The sequence below is a fragment of the Hordeum vulgare genome, chromosome 5H (assembly GCF_904849725.1).
Source record: "Hordeum vulgare subsp. vulgare chromosome 5H, MorexV3_pseudomolecules_assembly, whole genome shotgun sequence".
Lineage (NCBI taxonomy): Eukaryota > Viridiplantae > Streptophyta > Magnoliopsida > Poales > Poaceae > Hordeum > Hordeum vulgare.
Window position 1 is genome coordinate 529,851,778 of NC_058522.1, and position 19,341 is coordinate 529,871,118.

A 19,341-nucleotide genomic window follows, 5' to 3' on the forward strand; every position below is an offset into this window, starting at 1 on the left:
CGAAAATGAAAAAAATTGTTTTTTATTATTTTTTTTCTTTCACAAGAGGTACGATTTATCTTTCGCAAGAGGCATGACAGTATCTCTCGATAACGAAACAACGCATTTTTTTATTTCATTAGAGACACGATTTTGCTTACGTGAAAGACACCACCGTGCCTCTTGAAAACAAACAAAAAAATGTTTTCTTTTTTTTTACGAGCGGCATGTTTTTTTTTACATCTGGGTATTTTCGTCCGTTTTTTTATAATATAATTTGTTAAAATCTATTAACAGAAAATCTAGTTTTGAAGATCTTGACGTGAAAAGTTCAATTATGAAAACGGTTCGAGATTTGGACGATAAAACATTTTTGAAAATACGAATTTACGTAAAAAGTGAAAACTTTCAAATTTCGCGCAAATGAAGGCGGCGGCCGACGGTTACACATCCGGGCCGGCTGTAATAGCGAGAATGCCCATGGACCTAGGCCACCCGACCCTCTCCCGGCTTTCACTTTCTTTCTTGTGGAAGGCGTAAGAGCAGACTGACACAACCAACCCGAACCCGAAGCGGCACTGCGGCAGCCAAACAACTCTGAAACCTCCCAGGACAGACGACCCAACTCAGAAATCGCAAGCCTTTGCTTACTCCCCGGAGCAGCACCAGATGGCCGCGGCAATGGAGGTGGACGCCGGCGGGGAGAAGCCGTCGGAGAAGGACCTCTTCCTGGCCGCGGAGTCCGGGGCCGCCAGCGTCTTCGCCTCCCTCGCCTCCGCCGACCTCGCCGCTGCCCTCTCCCTCCGCAACGAGGACGGCCGCTCCCTCGTCCACGTCGCCGCCGCCTCCGGCCACCCCAAGGCAAGCGCCGCCGCCTCCCCGCGCGATTAGCCCCCGAATCTGCTCGGCCTCCGGGTTTAGGGTTTTGACCCTTTTGGCTCTGGGTGGCCTGTTTGATGTTTTAGGCCGTCACCGCGCTCGTGGCTGCGGGGGGCGACGCCGTGGCGAGCGCCGTGAACGGGAAGGACGAGGAAGGGTGGGCGCCGATTCACTCCGTGGCCAGCAGCGGCAACGCCGAGATCGTCGACATCCTGCTCGATCACGGTATGAGACCCTGCCCTTGTACTTGCGTGAAATTGTGCTATTTGTGCTTACAAGCTCCCACAATTAGTTAGTGAAATTGGTGTAGGATGAATCTTCTAATGGCACTGCTTGCACGGGTTGGGTTATTTCTGTGTAGTGCGATAATTAGCAGGTATTGCTCCTGGAAATGTTTGTTCTTAATAGGGCAATTTGGTCGAATTGTCGTTGCCTGACTGATTTATCCTGGATGACCGATGGTTCCATGATTTTGTTTGGATATGCTCAACTTCCTGTGCAGCTGATAAAGGCAAATTTAACAGGGTCGTCAATTTTGGAACTGTTTATTTCACCATGTTCCATACAGTATTTGGATGCAAAGTAACTTGAACAGCTAGAATGATTGCAGCAGGGTGTTGAACATTACTCGAAGAAATATTGGGTCTTGGGTAGTGATAAGGACTCATTATTTCTGCTGTGCTTTTTTCTCTCAGGCAAACTTTACCATGAATATCACTACAGATCCTGATGTCCTGTTTTTAGTACTTATTCAGTACTTCTCCTATTGTATGACACTCTAGTTTATATATGTGGCAAGATAAAATAAGGCTGATATGCTTGCCATGAATAGAACTGATGTGAAGTAGAATGGTATACATCTTCATTTCTGAATATGTTTCCTATCAGAGTTTAATCCATCTGAAAAACTTGACTCTATCTGATATCTGGCCTAACTAGATACCAGATGTTGCTTGAAAATCCTTTGTGTAAGACAAGCATACGCGCCTTGATTTTTGTTTTTTTTGGGGGGGGGGGGGGGGGGGGGGGTGAAGAAGCCACACTAATTTATCGTTTTTTTCTTGTTCGTTTACCTTTGTGTTCTTTATATGCAGTATATTGTGATGAAATTAGCAGCTATCCTGCTACTTCTGTAAAAAGGTCTCCCTGCTGTAGATATATCTTCTGTTATAACCATTATGCTATGCTTGATGTTTTTAACTGAATTCATACTCCATTCGTCTGTATGAATTTGATATTGCAATATTCTAATCTTCACCTTTTTGCGAGTTCCTGGTAACAGACATAACTATAGTTATAAATTTAATATATGCCAGGTGCAAATGTTGATTTGACTACTGATGCTGGCCGAACTGCTCTTCACTATGCTGCTAGTAAAGGGAGGCTTCTCATTGCTCAAACGCTGATAGCTCATCGTGCAAATGTCAACAAGAAAGATAAGGTTTGTAAACTTCTAATGATCTAGAAGGAATACCATGGATGGACTCTCAAATCTGGTTCCATGTAATTTAAGTGCTTATGGCTGGTTGTACAACCACCTCAAGCCCATAAAGAGAATGAAACGTTTTTATAGGTAGGGTTGTGATATGATCTACGAACATAAAACTACAAATGAAATTGTATGAGAAAGCTGAAATATTTACAGTGTATTTTTTCTATAGAAATTTACTTTAGCAAGACATTGCTGTCCTCTGGATGCCATTCAGGCATAGAAGTTGACTATGATGTAGGCAACCATCTATATCTACAAATATTATGTTAATTTGAAGTATTAACTGTCAAGTACAGTAATTTCCATGAAATACATTTGTCCACTGCTTTCTACACTATCATTGCAGCGTGTTTGAAGTAATCTGGCAGACATGTAAAACATTGAACTACTATCTTGTCAGTTTGGCTGCACACCCCTGCATAGAGCTGCGAGCACTGGAAATGCTGAGCTGTGTGAATACCTGCTTGAAGAAGGCGCAGATATTGATGCAGTTGACAAGCTAGGACAATCACCTATAATGCATGCCGTCATATGCGAGGACAGAGGGGTAATATTTCCTTTGCTTTCATGCACCACCTGATTGTATTCATAGCTTATGTTGATACTTTTTCAAATGGTTAGAGACTTGGAGCTTCTGTATATATTTTTATGTGTTGCATGGTTGGTACACCTTGACTGTACACTTAAGTTGCAGTTGGAAGTTCGGGGCAATGGTAGTATTTTCAGTTTTTCACTGACTTGATGTTCAAGTATGCTACATAGAGTAGTTCATTAGCAGCCCATGTGGTTTCAAAAGTCAAGGAATAATCCTGACATCTCCACGAGTTGATTCGTTTCAAAAATTTCCATCTACACTGGTTCATTGTCCTCTGATATCCTTTGTAAATAGATGTGGGTTATTCGATATTGCTGATTCTTGTGCTATAATTGCTTTTTCTAGGTTGCCCTTCTGCTGATCAGACATGGTGCCGATGTTGACATTGAAGACAAGGAAGGCTACACGGTCCTTGGCCGAGCGTCTGATAGCTTCAGACCTGCACTGATTGATGCAGCCAAGGCAATGCTCGAAGGTTAAGGATGCTTTGCTGCCCTAAGGTAAAAGATAGATGGGAGAATGTCTGGAATAGAAAAGCTGTGGTCGTGTACCTCGTCGTATAAGTACGAAATGTTTCCCTCCAAAATCAGATTGACCAGGCAGACATGATGATGTTGGTGGTTAACGATTCTCGTGTTGACTTTGTGTTCTGCTTTTGCGTTTCTTCAGATGGCTTACGGACGACCATCGTAGTTCAGGACAAAACTGAAAACCCAGTTCTCATTGCCATCTGAACTTTTTAGGCGTTGTTAAACGGATGCGAATTACAGTACTATGTATTGCTGAACGCCTGCATTCAGTAGATGTGAACTTGGTCTGTGTGCGTTCGTTTAGTAGTTCGTGTATGGTTCTGTAGCGTGGGGTCCTTTTGCAGACGAGTTGTGTAGTACTACTATACTAGGTCTAAAACTGTATCCGGAAGTTGGCAATAGCCGCAATCTGACGGCAATTTTGTCATGGGTCCTGATATTGCCCAATAGCCAATAGCCAATGATGGTATCCGATGCCCGTAATCTGCGCAGCACCATGAGAGTCTTGTTCCCCTTTTATTCCCGGTCACATGATTTTATAGTACTCCTATAATAATAATCTTCATTATGGCGTGGCGTGCATAGCTGGTGCCCAGCCGTGCCCACGTTCAATCCCACTCGCATCATCCGCCCTCGGTCTTGTATTGTGAAGCAGTAAAACGCACAATGGTTGTCCTCACGGTGACGGTGAGCTGCTGCCTGGAGAGTGGAGACACGTTCCATGGAGCTCGTTTGGCTGCACATCCCAGTGCTCGTTGTGCTATATCTAGGAAACGCCTCCGCGCTGCGGAATTTCTCCCCCCTTTTGTCCTCCTTTGTCCTCGTTTGGCACAGACGGATTCAGGAGGTCTCGAGAGGAAAATTATCAGGAAGGTCAAAAACCCCATAGAACCTCGGGCGCCCATTTGGTAAGAGGGGTTCCTTCGTTCCCTTTAATCTCTTTCTATTCATGTGTTTCAGGATCCTTTTCGAGGGACTGGTGGAAGCAAAGCCTCGAGGATTTGAGAGGATTGGGTGAAAGAAAAGGATTCATCAAATCCCCTCCTCCCTAAACCTTCCCAATACACTTTTACCAAACAAAGCCTTCCTGTTTCAGATACCCTCGCTTCTTCACATTTCCTAGATATAGGACCATAAACGCAGAGTATGAACCCGCTTTCTAAAACGCATTTCACACATACATCTTTGCAACGCGTGTGCACGGCAGGAAAGGTTTGCGAAACAATCTTTTTTATTTTGCCTCCGCAAAAAAGAAAAACGTTAGTGCTTCTAAATAGGGTTTCATGAGATATACTTTCTTTTTGCACGGGCCAAACAAAAGGTTATTTTTTCATGAAAATTTATGTGCGCACGTAGGATGTGAAGATTTTTTTTTTGAACCGGGCAACCCCTTTCCATTACTCACATATCGGAAATACATTGTCTAAAATTCAAAAGGGAAATCAGAAAAGGGGTGCGAGTTCAAAGCATTCTTGGAAAACCTACACATAGCCACTCATCATCAAGCAGCCTACCGTAGGGCGAAAACCCAAGAACATCCATACTACGCACAAAACCACCCAAACAAGTTTAGGAATCTCCAGAAAAAACAACACAGGTCATCGCCTGAATACACTCCACGCAGGGAGGCAAACTAACAACTGAACATCTCACCAGCACCCAAGACAACCAGAATAAGCTATGCCCACCAGCACCAAATAACCAACCAAGAGAAACCCATCATCAATTCTCCTTCGGGGCCGCGCAGATCCTTAGCAGATTCGAAGCATTTCCTCTTCAACATCTTCGCCCCTCGCTCCAGCACAATTTTGTCCTCCCCTGTCAACAACCCTGCCCAGTACGCCAGGAATCCACAAGGAGAGTAAACAACACCGTGCCATCATATAAGATCTTTTTTACCCAGCCACGCTAGGTTTCTCCAAAACCTCTGTTTCTATGACAATCCAGGAGAAAATCCCAGTAGATCTTATCATAAGCTTTTTCAAAATCCAGTTTCAGCACTATCCCACATTTTTTCCTACGCTGTGTGTGGTGCAAAACTTCATGCAAAGTCAGGATGCCATCCATTATATTTCTATGTTTAATGAAAGCATTTTGATGTCTACTAATTAGAACATCAGAATACAATGCCACCTTGTCATTCAAAACCTTCGTTATCAACTTATATGGACACCATAGCAAATAAATGGGCATGTATTGTTGAATCTTTTTAGCTCCGTTCAGTTTAGGAAGCAAAGTGATCACCCCATAGTTTAAACGAGCCACATCTAAAGAATTGTTATGAAAAGCATCAAACAATCTCATCACATCAAATTTAACAAAATCCCAACGATGCTTATAAAATTCAGCAGGGATATTATCTAGGCCTGGGGATTTATTGCTTTCCATAGAAAACAAGGCCTTTGTCACGCCCAAGATGCGACCCTATCCTCAAGTTGGCACGAGGGCCTCGTCAGGGATAGAAGCGCATCTCGTCGTGTCGCAAGAATGGATATCGTCACAAGTACATGTACTGAAAAGAAGAGATATATATAGAGTTGGCTTACACTTGCCACAAGTTACGTCAGAATCACATCAGTACATTACATAATTATCAAGAGTAAGAGAAGGGTCCGTCTACGGACGAAAACAAACGAAAAAAATAAGAACGACGTCCATCCTTGCTATCCCAGGCTGCCGGCCTGGAACCCATCCTAGATCGATGATGAAGAAGAAGAAGAAGAAGCTCCAAATGAACAATCAACGCGCTCGCGTCAAGTAACCTTTACCTGTACCTGCAACTGATGTTGTAGTAATCTGTGAGCCACACGGGAACTCAGCAATCTCATTTCCAAAGGTATCAAGACTAGCAAAGCTTAATGGGTGAGGCATGGTTAAGTGGTGAGGTTGCAGCAGCGGCTAAGCATATATTTGGTGGCTAACTTACGAGTACGAGAAAACGAGGGGGGAGGGAAAGATCTACGCATAACGGACGTGACTACTGATGATCAAATGAATGATCCTGAACACCTACCTACGTCAGACATAACCCCACCGTGTCCTCGATCGGAGAAGGAACTCACGAAAGAGACAGTCACGGTTACGCACACAGTTGGCATATTTTAATTAAATTAACTTCAAGTTATCTAGAACCAGTGTTAAACAAAGTTTCCACTTTGCCACATAACCGCGGGCACGGCTTTCCGAAAAGATTTAACCCTGCAGGGGTGCTCCAACTAGTCCATCACAAATTACCACAAGCCGCATAGAAATCCTCAATCACGAAGCTCGCGATCTCGTCGGATTCCCTAGTGGAAAACCTCAACTCTGAGATTACCCAAAGCATCACCGGAATCCCGATGCACAAGATATCTCGTCAAAAGTAAAACTAATCCAGCAAGGCCACCCGGTGTGTCGACGAACCCGATAGGAGCCGCGTATCTCGTTCTTAGGACACACCGTCTATGCAAAGTGGACGGGAACCAAACCTCGAGTTGCCCCGTGGTGGCACCGCCGACTGCTAGGTGGGTGGACCAACACTCATGAGGAGCACTGGCCCGGGGGTTGATTAAATATCCTCGGGTTAATTACTCCCTATGCAGTTCATTAGTTATTAGGCAAATGTAGTACCAAAGTTGGGCCCTGCCAGACTAGCTTTAATCTAAAACGAATTATCAAGGGGGTCCCCATAACAACCCCGATCGTGTTAGGAGCGCTCATTTATTGAACATAACACCGGTAGCCGGAAACTAAGGGGGCAAAGGTGGAACAAAACACCAGGCTCGAAAGGCCGAGCCTTCCATCTTTTACCAAGTATATAGGTGCATTAAATTAGATAGCATTAATATGGTGATATGACAAGGAACCCATGTTATCACATGGAAGCAACTGCACCTGCAACTAGCAACGCTATCAACAGGATTAAGCAAGCAGTAACATAGCTAATCAGTGGTTTGCTAGGTCGAACAGGTTGAAGGTTAACATGGCATTGTTGAGAGGCTGATATTTAACAAGTGGTAGGCAACGAGACATAATCGATAGCATCGAACTAACTAGCATGGAAATGATAGTAATGGTATCTGGGGAAATAATCATCTTGCCTGAGATCCTGCTTGGAAGAAGAATGCCTCCGTGAAGCAGACGAACCGACGTAGCCGAACGGGTCCTCACATCCGATACGCTTGCGGAACTCTATCGAGATGAAGCAAACCGGAAACACAAATCAACACACGGAATTCACCACACGATGCACACACAAATGATGCATGAACAACTGAAAACATGCAAGTCACGGCATGTCAATTCACACAATCAAACACTACACATTAAGTGAAGTTCAATATGCAACGAGTTGCAAATTGACGAAACTCCACGTTAATTATTTAGTTCTATCCCGATTAGGTACACAGCTATATTAAATTTGGTTAAAACATGGCAAGACGTGAAGCGCAATTAAACTACCTATCTAGGCATTTTAAATGAGGTCGGAAATGTCATATAGCATCTCCGAGACAACCTCACATGTTAATTTACAATTCTGTCCAGATCTGAACTAATGTATTTAATTGGTTGTTAAACAGAAAAACAAATAGGTTCACGTGATTCTACGTGTCAAGGCAAGCAATCTACACATAAAGAACATCTCCAACGGAGCTACGGATCAAAAGATACAAGCACCGCAAGATATGATGGCATGAATGCAAAATGCGTGCAACGGCGGCTACGAGCACTTCAACATAAGAAAACAGCAAGAGAAAACGAAACTACACGAGATTCTAAGCAAGTTTCATGTAGGACACGATCAAATCGGAGCTACGGTTCAAAAACTACAAGCAAAACAAGAAATGACTACAATCTGCCAAAATCAGCCACATAGCATATTCTACGCCTCACAACTACGGCTACACAACTCCGATATGCTCAAGCAAGGCATGGCACGGAAGAGGGCAATAAACACAACTACAACAACTAACAACAACTAGCATGGCAGCAAGGAGCACTAGGAAAAGAAGACACAAAATGGCATCCCACACACTATTTCAGTCTTAGTGAAAATTACACCTCATGAAAGTGCAGTTTTCGATCTGAAGCTATATTGACAGCAGCAAAGCCTATAGCTACAGGACTCCAAATGGCATGAAAATTTACAGCATGCTAGAGAAACACAAGGGGTACAACTAACTCCATTGAACCAACCTCAAAATAGCTACAGAGCACAAGATGCAAGCAAGACAAGACAGCAACAAAATAATAAAAGATCCCAGACTTAGAAATATTTCAGCTCCTCTAAAACAGCACTATTTCTAGCAACTTGAGGGCAGTCAAACCACACCTAAACATGCATTTCTATTGCAACTAAAAATACCAGGGGCTAAACAAAACATCTAAGAAGAACTCCCTGGTTGACAACTAATTCAAACGAGGCACGGAATAAGTCCTACGAATTAAACAAAAGGGCAACATGTCAAAATATCGCGTGAACTAACTTGCTCAAAAGATAAAACTAATTGCACAGAAAAATCCATGGGATTTTTCTACCCCGGAAACATATAAAATATGTGGCGTTTGCAACACAAAATAATGCCACACATTAATGCGAGATAATCACCTATATACGGGAAAATAAACTACCGGCAAATCTCTACACGCAAAAATACAAATGACTGCTCTAAAATACACGAAGAAATAGTTCCAAAAACGTAGGCATTTTATCTAAGGCACTCGAGCAATCCGGACCGCAAGAAAAATAAATACGGGACGTTCCCCCTATTGGGACAGTACGCTAAACTAGGCGTTTGGCACGTAAAACTACGTCAAATAAATACGCAAGTTGCACTAACATATTTTATGCGTAAAACTACACGAAAACCGTATACTACACGTTCCGATACGACTAACGTAATAAAAGTTACGGTCGTTTTAATATATCTATATTTCCTGAAATTATAATACCGAAAATCCTAAAATAAATAAATACTACCGGGCCGAATATTCTAACAGACCGAAAAAAAAAGTTGGGCGCCATATAGCTAACACACGCGCAGGGCGCCGGTGAAAGGGGCTCACCTTCGGGCCAAAGTAGGCCGGCCTGGGGTGACCCGGGCCTCGCCTGGCGCAGGAGCTGGCTGGCCTGGGCGGAGGGGCGACTGGGCCGGCGGAGTGGCTCTGGGGAGGCCGGCCCACGACGCGAGCGCGGGGAGCGGCCCAAGCGAGCGCCTGGAGGTGAGGCAGTTCCCCGTCGGGCTCCTCCCGAGCGGGAGCCAAAGGCGGCGGCAACGACGAGTTGACTTCGAGGGCTCCGGCAAGGGGGGCCGCCATGGGGTCGCCGGAGGAGCCGAGGAGGCCGCGCAAGGTAGATCAAGGTCGGGGCAACCCATTCCCGGCGGCGGCAGCGAGCTCCGAGGGGAGAGACGGGGCGGCGTTGGCTGCAAGTCGGGGCAGCGGGCGGCGCGGGGGGAGACGTGGTCGAGGCCGACGTTGCGTGGCAGCGGGCGGCGATGCCGGCGGCGGCCGGTGGCCAGTGGGGCGGCGCTGCGTGGGGATCCCTCCAGATCCGCACGTGAGGAGGGCTAGGGCTCGACAGGAGCTCGAGCAAGGTATGGCTCAGGGGCTCCTCCCCTCGAGCTGCCGGCTGGCGGCGGATCCGGGCCGGGAGGGCCGGCTGCGGGCTCGAGCGGGCCCCGGCGGCTGGCAGAAGGGAGGAGAGAGAGAGGTAGGTGGGAGTGGAGGCTAGGGTTAGGAGGGCGCGGAAATCCACGGAGAGAGAGGGTTTGCTGTCTGTATATAGAAAACGAGCTAAGGTTATCCGAATTCAGATCAGTTTTCGACCACGCGATCGCGATCAAACGGCCACGGATGTGGGAATGGTTAGGTGGCTGTGTATAGGGGATATCCGGAGATGAGATGGAGAACGGTCGATGCGGCACGAATTTTTAAAACACCGACACACGTCCGATGGTAGAGCGAATACGGTGCCGCTACGGTCGACCGTTCGGGTACCAGACGGTCTCCGATCGCGACGAAATTCGACAGGCGGCCTAGCTACATCTAATCGCGACCGCGTGCCAAGTTTCACCTTGATCAGAGAAAGTTTTAAACGCACTTTCAAAACAGGGTTTCGACGGTGCCGCGGGCGCGTGCGAGTGCGGTCAGGCTCAGAACGGACGACGACGCGAACCGGCAACTAACAACGGATGCAAGTTTTGAAAACTGGCGGCAACGGAGGTGCCGATGCAATGCTGATGATGCGCATGATGCGATGATGATGCGACAAAACAAAATAAACACACGACGAAAACAGAAAGGAAAAGGGAATCTTCTGGAACGTCGGTCTCGGGCTGTCACAACTCTCCTACACTACAAGAAGATCTCGCCCCGAGATCCAAGAATGAAAGGGGGAGAGGATGAGAAATAGCAAGGTAAAATTTAGTCGCTTCTTGACAAACGAGTGAAACCAACGATCCTTGAAGGTTGCAAAGAGATGAAGAATGATATGAGAAAGAAGCAAGAATTCATGAAAAAATTCGGCAGCACTTCGGTAGGAAAATGGGACAAAAAATTCGATAAGAAGAGAGAATTAGACAATATTCATAACAAACAACTAAATAGAGCCAGGGAACACCAAGATCTTGATAGAACAACAAGATAGACCCAAAAGAGCAACATCACAAAGCCTCCGGAACAAGAGAATATGAACTAGCTCATACGGAAGAAGAGAATAAAGAAAGAAATGACAACTATCATCACGATAGAATTGAAGAGCCTCCGGATAGAGAATTGACGGAGTAGTTGGAAAACCCACAACGAAAAGAACAAGATAGTAGTGGGCTTATGAAAATCGTCTTAACAAATATGAGGTGACAAACAACCACTAAAAGAACCAAGGATAGATTACGAGAAACAAGATATGAACAATTACTTACACCAAGAAGATACATTGAGAACTGGGATTAATGACAAGCACCATGATAGCACAATCCATAGGAAAAGCTTTAGGTGAAATCCAAACCAAGATAGCTCAATGAAGAAACCATGAGTTAAGAATAATCTCATGATCAAAGGATTGGTGGATTTAATTATCTCATTCTTGAAAGGAAAACTCTTCGAGTCTCCTACACTAACAAGAACGCTATAATACCACCCCAAAGGATAAGGAAGAACAAATGCACTTGGAAATGCAAGAGAAAGGATACTTGAGGTTCTCCAACACGAATCTTGAAGAACACTTGAGAATGGATAGAAACCTTGATGAACCACCATGAAGGACCACCGTATACAAATGAATGATGCAAAGATATGAAGGATGAAAGAATAAGATTGAAGCCTTGCAAAGTCTTCGATGAAGCTTCACGAAGAGAAACTTGAGAAAACTTGGAACTCCGGAAAAGAAAAGATAAGAACACTTGAGAAAAAAGGAATTGATATCATGAGCCACTCCGGACGAAGAATTCAGATTACTATGAACAAGAATAAGAATTATGTTATGCTTATCCTTCATCAAGTTTAATTGATGACAAGCAACAGATTTAGCATACCACTTATTCTTCTTGAAAGAATCTTGAAGAGGCAGAGAGATAAGCACCACTTGAGGCAAAATTAAGGAAGCACCGGTGAGAATTCACAACTGAATGGGAACACCACGGATGAATGGAGATACCAGAGAATGAAGAGATCATGAGTCACCTGAGATAAGAAAAAAACTTAAACAAGGCACCGGATAAACGAGAGACGAACGAAGAGACAAAAATTGAGAAGAATTGAGGATGAAAGATGAAAGCTGAGAACGAAGAATCTTCTGAAATGATGGCCTTCGGAGGAACGAGAAATAAAAACAACTCAGAAATGCACCGGATCGCAAGAAAAGGATACTCATGATTGGCAACAAATTCAGGATGATGGCACAAAGCTGAAATGAGGAATATCCAAGAGAATAGACCAAGATTCGAGAGAAACACTCCTTCGAATTGCAAGGTGGGAATGATGACGAGAAACAACACCAAGAATAACTGAGACACTTCGGAATAAAAAAAATTGCAAGGTTGAGCCAAATATGAGAATTAATTCAAATAGATCTTAAAGAATTAATATGACTGATGGAAATCATACTTACATCATAGTTGAAAAGAATTAAAGATCTCCGGAAGATTACAAGAGTTATATAAGATCCTGGGAAAAACCTGTGGGTTATGGGCCCACTCAAAGAAACCACCGTTAGAAAATTGCTAGAAATAGAGATATTGCACCGGTATAAAGAAAACTAGATGAGGTTATCACCTCGAAATAAATGAAAGAATTGAAAACAATAATTTCTGAGATAACTTCAGCACTCCGGATAGACTAGAGAGAAATGAACAACAAGATAGGCTGACAAGAAACTCCAACATGGGAAAGAATTTACAAGGATGAAAAGGATATGATGACCACAAATAACTGAATTAAATTCACCGGGTAAGAGAGAAAGAACAGACAGCGGAAGCACAAAGAAGAGGAAACTCTTGGATGAAAATTGAATCACTGAAGGAAAAGGGCGGGAGGGTGGGAAAAAACAAAGACGACTTGGGCTAAATGAGATGAACTCCGAAATAAAATGAGAGGAAGATCTTGCAAAAATAGATAAGATTGAATTCAGTTGCAGAGAAGCACACCGGTTGAATGGAATTGATACGATGACTCCGGTTGAAAGGAATTGAAAAGACAATTGATAGAGCAAAGAATTAATACTCCCATAAAAATATGAGAACACCTCTTAGAAAAGATCTGAAATCACCACTTGACATCGAAGCAACACGAATTACCATATTCAACAAAACAAAGGATTAGGCTTATGAAACAAGTCAGAACAAACTCATGAGAAAGATTTCATCCGATATTTTCGTGGACAGGATGCACGGGCTCGATTTACAGTAGCCATCAAGTGCAAGGCAGTGCACCCGACATACGAAGCGTCCCCGAGTCGTAGCAAGCTACAAGGACTCTTTAAGACACAACGTGTACCGCTGTAAGTCGACCGTGAACAAACGAATCCACTAGATGTCGAACCCCAACCTAACATCAAGAATTTGTTGGAAGATTGTCCTATAAGCAACTACTTGAGTTCCCACCTATGAATTCCCGAAATATCTCGTCATGCAATCTGGTACACGGATACAAGGAGTAATATCACACAACTCCTATACTAACCCGTCATTTGTATCACATCCGTCAACACACGACCAGAATCTCGGACCTTCATCTACAACAGACCCTCGTGATCACAACGATACAAAGTATGGCAGTACTCCCGAACAATCTGCACCAGTACTGGGGACATCGGGGTTATCTCGCCACTACTAGTATTGAAGAAATTACGAACATCCTTCGTTCTGAGATACTAAGAAATCTGAATGATAACGATGTGCTCAAGAATCCCCTAGAGCTCAACTCCCCGGAAGAAAATCAAGTCAGACAGGAGGCACCAAGACAGAACTCCGTCACATCGGCATCATATAGATCCCAAGAATATCCGCGTGATCCTAAAAAATTTTTGAGTGAGAAGAGGAGTAGAATTAAAATATTACGTCAAGATTCCTCACCAGAGCATAGAAGAGGAGAAAAAATAATTCTACTCTCCGATATATAACTAAGACTCAAATAGTTTTCACTAGACTCGACTCGGCCAAGTTCGATCAATCAAGGGGGCTCCTAGGTCGAACGTGGCTCTGATACCAACTTGTCACGCCCAAGATGCGACCCTATCCTCAAGTTGGCACGAGGGCCTCGTCAGGGATAGAAGCGCATCTCGTCGTGTCGCAAGAATGGATATCGTCACAAGTACATGTACTGAAAAGAAGAGATATATATAGAGTTGGCTTACACTCGCCACAAGTTACGTTAGAGTCACATCAGTACATTACATAATCATCAAGAGTAAGAGCAGGGTCCGTCTACGGACGAAAACAAACGAAAAAAATAAGAACGACGTCCATCCTTGCTATCCCAGGCTGCCGGCCTGGAACCCATCCTAGATCGATGATGAAGAAGAAGAAGAAGAAGAAGAAGCTCCAAATGAACAATCAACGCGCTCGCGTCAAGTAACCTTTACCTGTACCTGCAACTGATGTTGTAGTAATCTGTGAGCCACACGGGAACTCAGCAATCTCATTTCCAAAGGTATCAAGACTAGCAAAGCTTAATGGGTGAGGCATGGTTAAGTGGTGAGGTTGCAGCAGCGGCTAAGCATATATTTGGTGGCTAACTTACGAGTACGAGAAAACGAGGGGGGAGGGGAAGATCTACGCATAACGGACGTGACTACTGATGATCAAATGAATGATCCTGAACACCTACCTACGTCAGACATAACCCCACCGTGTCCTCGATCGGAGAAGGAACTCACGAAAGAGACAGTCACGGTTACGCACACAGTTGGCATATTTTAATTAAATTAACTTCAAGTTATCTAGAACCAGTGTTAAACAAAGTTTCTACTTTGCCTCATAACCGCGGGCACGGCTTTCCGAAAAGATTTAACCCTGCAGGGGTGCTCCAACTAGTCCATCATAAATTACCACAAGCCGCATAGAAATCCTCAATCACGAAGCTCGCGATCTCGTCGGATTCCCTAGTGGAAAACCTCAACTCTGAGATTACCCAAAGCATCACCGGAATCCCGATGCACAAGATATCTCGTCAAAAGTAAAACTAATCCAGCAAGGCCACCCGGTGTGTCGACGAACCCGATAGGAGCCGCGTATCTCGTTCTCAGGACACACCGTCTATGCAAAGTGGACGGGAACCAAACCTCGAGTTGCCCCGTGGTGGCACCGCCGACTGCTAGGTGGGTGGACCAACACTCATGAGGAGCACTGGCCCGGGGGTTGATTAAATATCCTCGGGTTAATTACTCCCTATGCAGTTCATTAGTTATTAGGCAAATGTAGTACCAAAGTTGGGCCCTGCCAGACTAGCTTTAATCTAAAACGAATTATCAAGGGGGTCCCCATAACAACCCCGATCGTGTTAGGAGCGCTCATTTATTGAACATAATACCGGTAGCCGGAAACTAAGGGGGCAAAGGTGGAACAAAACACCAGGCTCGAAAGGCCGAGCCTTCCATCTTTTACCAAGTATATAGGTGCATTAAATTAGATAGCATTAATATGGTGATATGACAAGGAACCCATGTTATCACATGGAAGCAACTGCACCTGCAACTAGCAACGCTATCAACAGGATTAAGCAAGCAGTAACATAGCTAATCAGTGGTTTGCTAGGTCGAACAGGTTGAAGGTTAACATGGCATTGTTGAGAGGCTGATATTTAACAAGTGGTAGGCAACGAGACATAATCGATAGCATCGAACTAACTAGCATGGAAATGATAGTAATGGTATCTGGGGAAATAATCATCTTGCCTGAGATCCTGCTTGGAAGAAGAATGCCTCCGTGAAGCAGACGAACCGACGTAGCCGAACGGGTCCTCACATCCGATACGCTTGCGGAACTCTATCGAGATGAAGCAAACCGGAAACACAAATCAACACACGGAATTCACCACACGATGCACACACAAATGATGCATGAACAACTGAAAACATGCAAGTCACGGCATGTCAATTCACACAATCAAACACTACACATTAAGTGAAGTTCAATATGCAACGAGTTGCAAATTGACGAAACTCCACGTTAATTATTTAGTTCTATCCCGATTAGGTACACAGCTATATTAAATGTGGTTAAAACATGGCAAGACGTGAAGCGCAATTAAACTACCTATCTAGGCATTTTAAATGAGGTCGGAAATGTCATATAGCATCTCCGAGACGACCTCACATGTTAATTTACAATTCTGTCCAGATCTGAACTAATGTATTTAATTGGTTGTTAAACAGCAAAACAAATAGGTTCACGTGATTCTACGTGTCAAGGCAAGCAATCTACACATAAAGAACATCTCCAACGGAGCTACGGATCAAAAGATACAAGCACCGCAAGATATGATGGCATGAATGCAAAATGTGTGCAACGGCGGCTACGAGCACTTCAACATATGCAACCAGCAGGAGAAATGAAACTACACGAGATTCTAAGCAAGTTTCATGTAGGACACGTTCAAATCGGAGCTACGGTTCAAAAACTACAAGCAAAACAAGAAATGACTACAATCTGCCAAAATCAGCCACATAGCATATTCTACGCCCCACAACTACGGCTACACAACTCCGATATGCTCAAGCAAGGCATAGCACGGAAGAGGGCAAGAAGCACTACTACGAACAACTAACAACAACTAGCATGGCAGCAAGGAGCACTAGGAAAAGAAGACACAAAATGACATCCCACACACTATTTCAGACTTGGTGAAAATTACACCTCATGAAAGTGCAGTTTTCGATCTGAAGCTATATTGACAGCAGCAAAGCTTATAGCTACAGGACTCCAAATGGCATGAAAATTTACAGCATGCTAGAGAAGCACAAGGGGTACAGCTAACTCCATTGGACCAACCTCAAAATAGCTACAGAGCACAAGATGCAAGCAAGGCAAGACAGCAACAAAATAATAACAGATCCCAGACTTGGAAATATTTCAGCTCCTCTAAAACAGCACTATTTCTAGCAACTTGAGGGCAGTCAAACCACACCTAAACATGCATTTCTATTGCAACTAAAAATACCAGGGGCTAAACAAAACATCTAAGAAGAACTCCCTCGTTGACAACTAATTCAAACGAGGCACGGAATAAATCCTACGAATTAAACAAAAGGGCAACATGTCAAAATATCGCGCGAATTAACTTGCTCAAAAGATAAAACTTTTCTACCCCGGAAACATATAAAATATGTGGAGTTTGCAACACAAAATAATGCCACACATTAATGCGAGATAATCACCTATATACGGGAAAATAAACTACCAGCAAATCCCTACACGCAAAAATACAAATGACTGCTCTAAAATACACGGAGAAATAGTTCAAAAAACGTAGGCATTTTATCTAAGGCACTCGAGCAATCCGGACCGCAAGAAAAATAAATACGGGACGTTCCCCCTATTGTGACAGCACGTTAAACTAGGTGTTTGGCACGTAAAACTACGTCAAATAAATACGCAAGTTGGACCAACGTATTCTACGCGTAAAACTACACGAAAACCGTATACTACACGTTCCGATACGACTAACGTAATAAAAGTTACGGTCGTTTTAATATATCTATATTTCCTGAAATTATAATACCGAAAATCCTAAAATAAATAAATACTACCGGGCCGAATATTCTACCAGACCGAAAAAAAGCTGGGCGCCATATAGCTAACACACGCGCAGGGCGCCGGTGAAAGGGGCTCACCTTCGGGCCAAAGTAGGCCGGCCTGGGGTGACCCGGGCCTCGCCTGGCGCAGGAGCTGGCTGGCCTGGGCGGAGGGGCGACTGGGCCGGCGGAGTGGCTCTGGGGAGGCCGGCCCACGACGCGAGCGCGGGGAGCGGCCCAAGCGAGCGCCTGGAGGTGAGGCAGTTCCCCGTCGGGCTCCTCCCGAGCGGGAGCCAAAGGCGGCGGCAACGACGAGTTGACTTCGAGGGCTCCGGCAAGGGGGGCCGCCATGGGGTCGCCGGAGGAGCCGAGGAGGCCGCGCAAGGTAGATCAAGGTCGGGGCAACCCATTCCCGGCGGCGGCAGCGAGCTCCGAGGGGAGAGACGGGGCGGCGTTGGCTGCAAGTCGGGGCAGCGGGCGGCGCGGGGGGAGACGTGGTCGAGGCCGACGTTGCGTGGCAGCGGGCGGCGATGCCGGCGGCAGCCGGTGGCCAGTGGGGCGGCGCTGCGTGGGGATCCCTCCAGATCCGCAGGTGAGGAGGGCTAGGGCTCGACAGGAGCTCGAGCACGGGATGGCTCAGGGGCTCCTCCCCTCGAGCTGCCGGCTGGCGGCGGATCCGGGCCGGGAGGGCAGGCTGCGGGCACGAGCAGGCCCCCGGCGGCTGGCAGGAGGGAGGAGAGAGAGAGGTAGGTGGGAGTGGCGGGTAGGGTTAGGAGGGCGCGGAAATCCACGGAGAGAGAGGGTTTGCTGTCTGTATATAGAAAACGGGCTAAGGTTATCCGAATTCAGATCAGTTTTCGACCACGCGATCGCGATCAAACGGCCACGGATGTGGGAATGGTTAGGTGGCTGTGTAGAGGGGATATCCGGAGATGAGAGGGAGAACGGTCGACGCGGCACGAATTTTTAAAACACCGACACACGTCCGATGGTAGAGCGAATACGGTGCCGCTACGGTCGACCGTTCGGGTACCAGACGGTCTCCGATCGCGACGAAATTCGACGGGCGTCCTAGCTACATCTAATCGCGACCGCGTGTCAAGTTTCACCTTGATCAGAGAAAGTTTTAAACGCACTTTAAAAACAGGGTTTCGACGGTGCCACGGGCGCGTGCGAGTGCGGTCGGGCTCAGAACGGACGACGACGCGAACCGTCAACTAACAACGGATGCAAGTTTTGAAAACTGGCGGCAACGGAGATGCCGATGCAATGCTGATGATGCGCATGATGCGATGATGATGCGACAAAAGAAAATAAACACATGACTAAAACGGAAAGGAAAAGGGAATCTTCTGGAACGTCGGTCTCGGGCTGTCACAGCCTTCTTCACCTCCTCCTGTGTGAACTTTCTAGTAATGAAAACATTATCATCCACACTAATCTTTTCCTCCATCGACCAAGTATTAGGGTCCAGGTGAAACATGTTCCCATTAGCAGGTCCAAACAGCTCTTTATAAAAATCAGTTGCATGCTTCAACAAGTTCTTGGTCCCCTCGATTACCACACCCCCATTAACAAAAGAATGAATCGTATTCTTCCTTTTCTTACCATTAGCCACTCTATGAAAAAAAGTTGTGTTTCTGTCCCCCTTCAACAG

General features: G+C 45.3%; 1 protein-coding gene across 1 annotated transcript; it reads left to right on the forward strand.

Moving 5' to 3' along the window:
* The first annotated feature begins 536 nt into the window (after positions 1-536).
* Positions 537-3,732, forward strand: LOC123452314 (26S proteasome non-ATPase regulatory subunit 10). Its single transcript, XM_045128957.1, has 5 exons — positions 537-840; positions 945-1,083; positions 2,175-2,299; positions 2,751-2,897; positions 3,291-3,732. The coding sequence occupies exons 1-5, from the start codon at positions 649-651 to the stop codon at positions 3,423-3,425; spliced, it is 738 nt and encodes a 245-aa protein (XP_044984892.1). The 5' UTR covers positions 537-648; the 3' UTR covers positions 3,426-3,732.
* Positions 3,733-19,341: the final 15,609 nt, after the last annotated feature.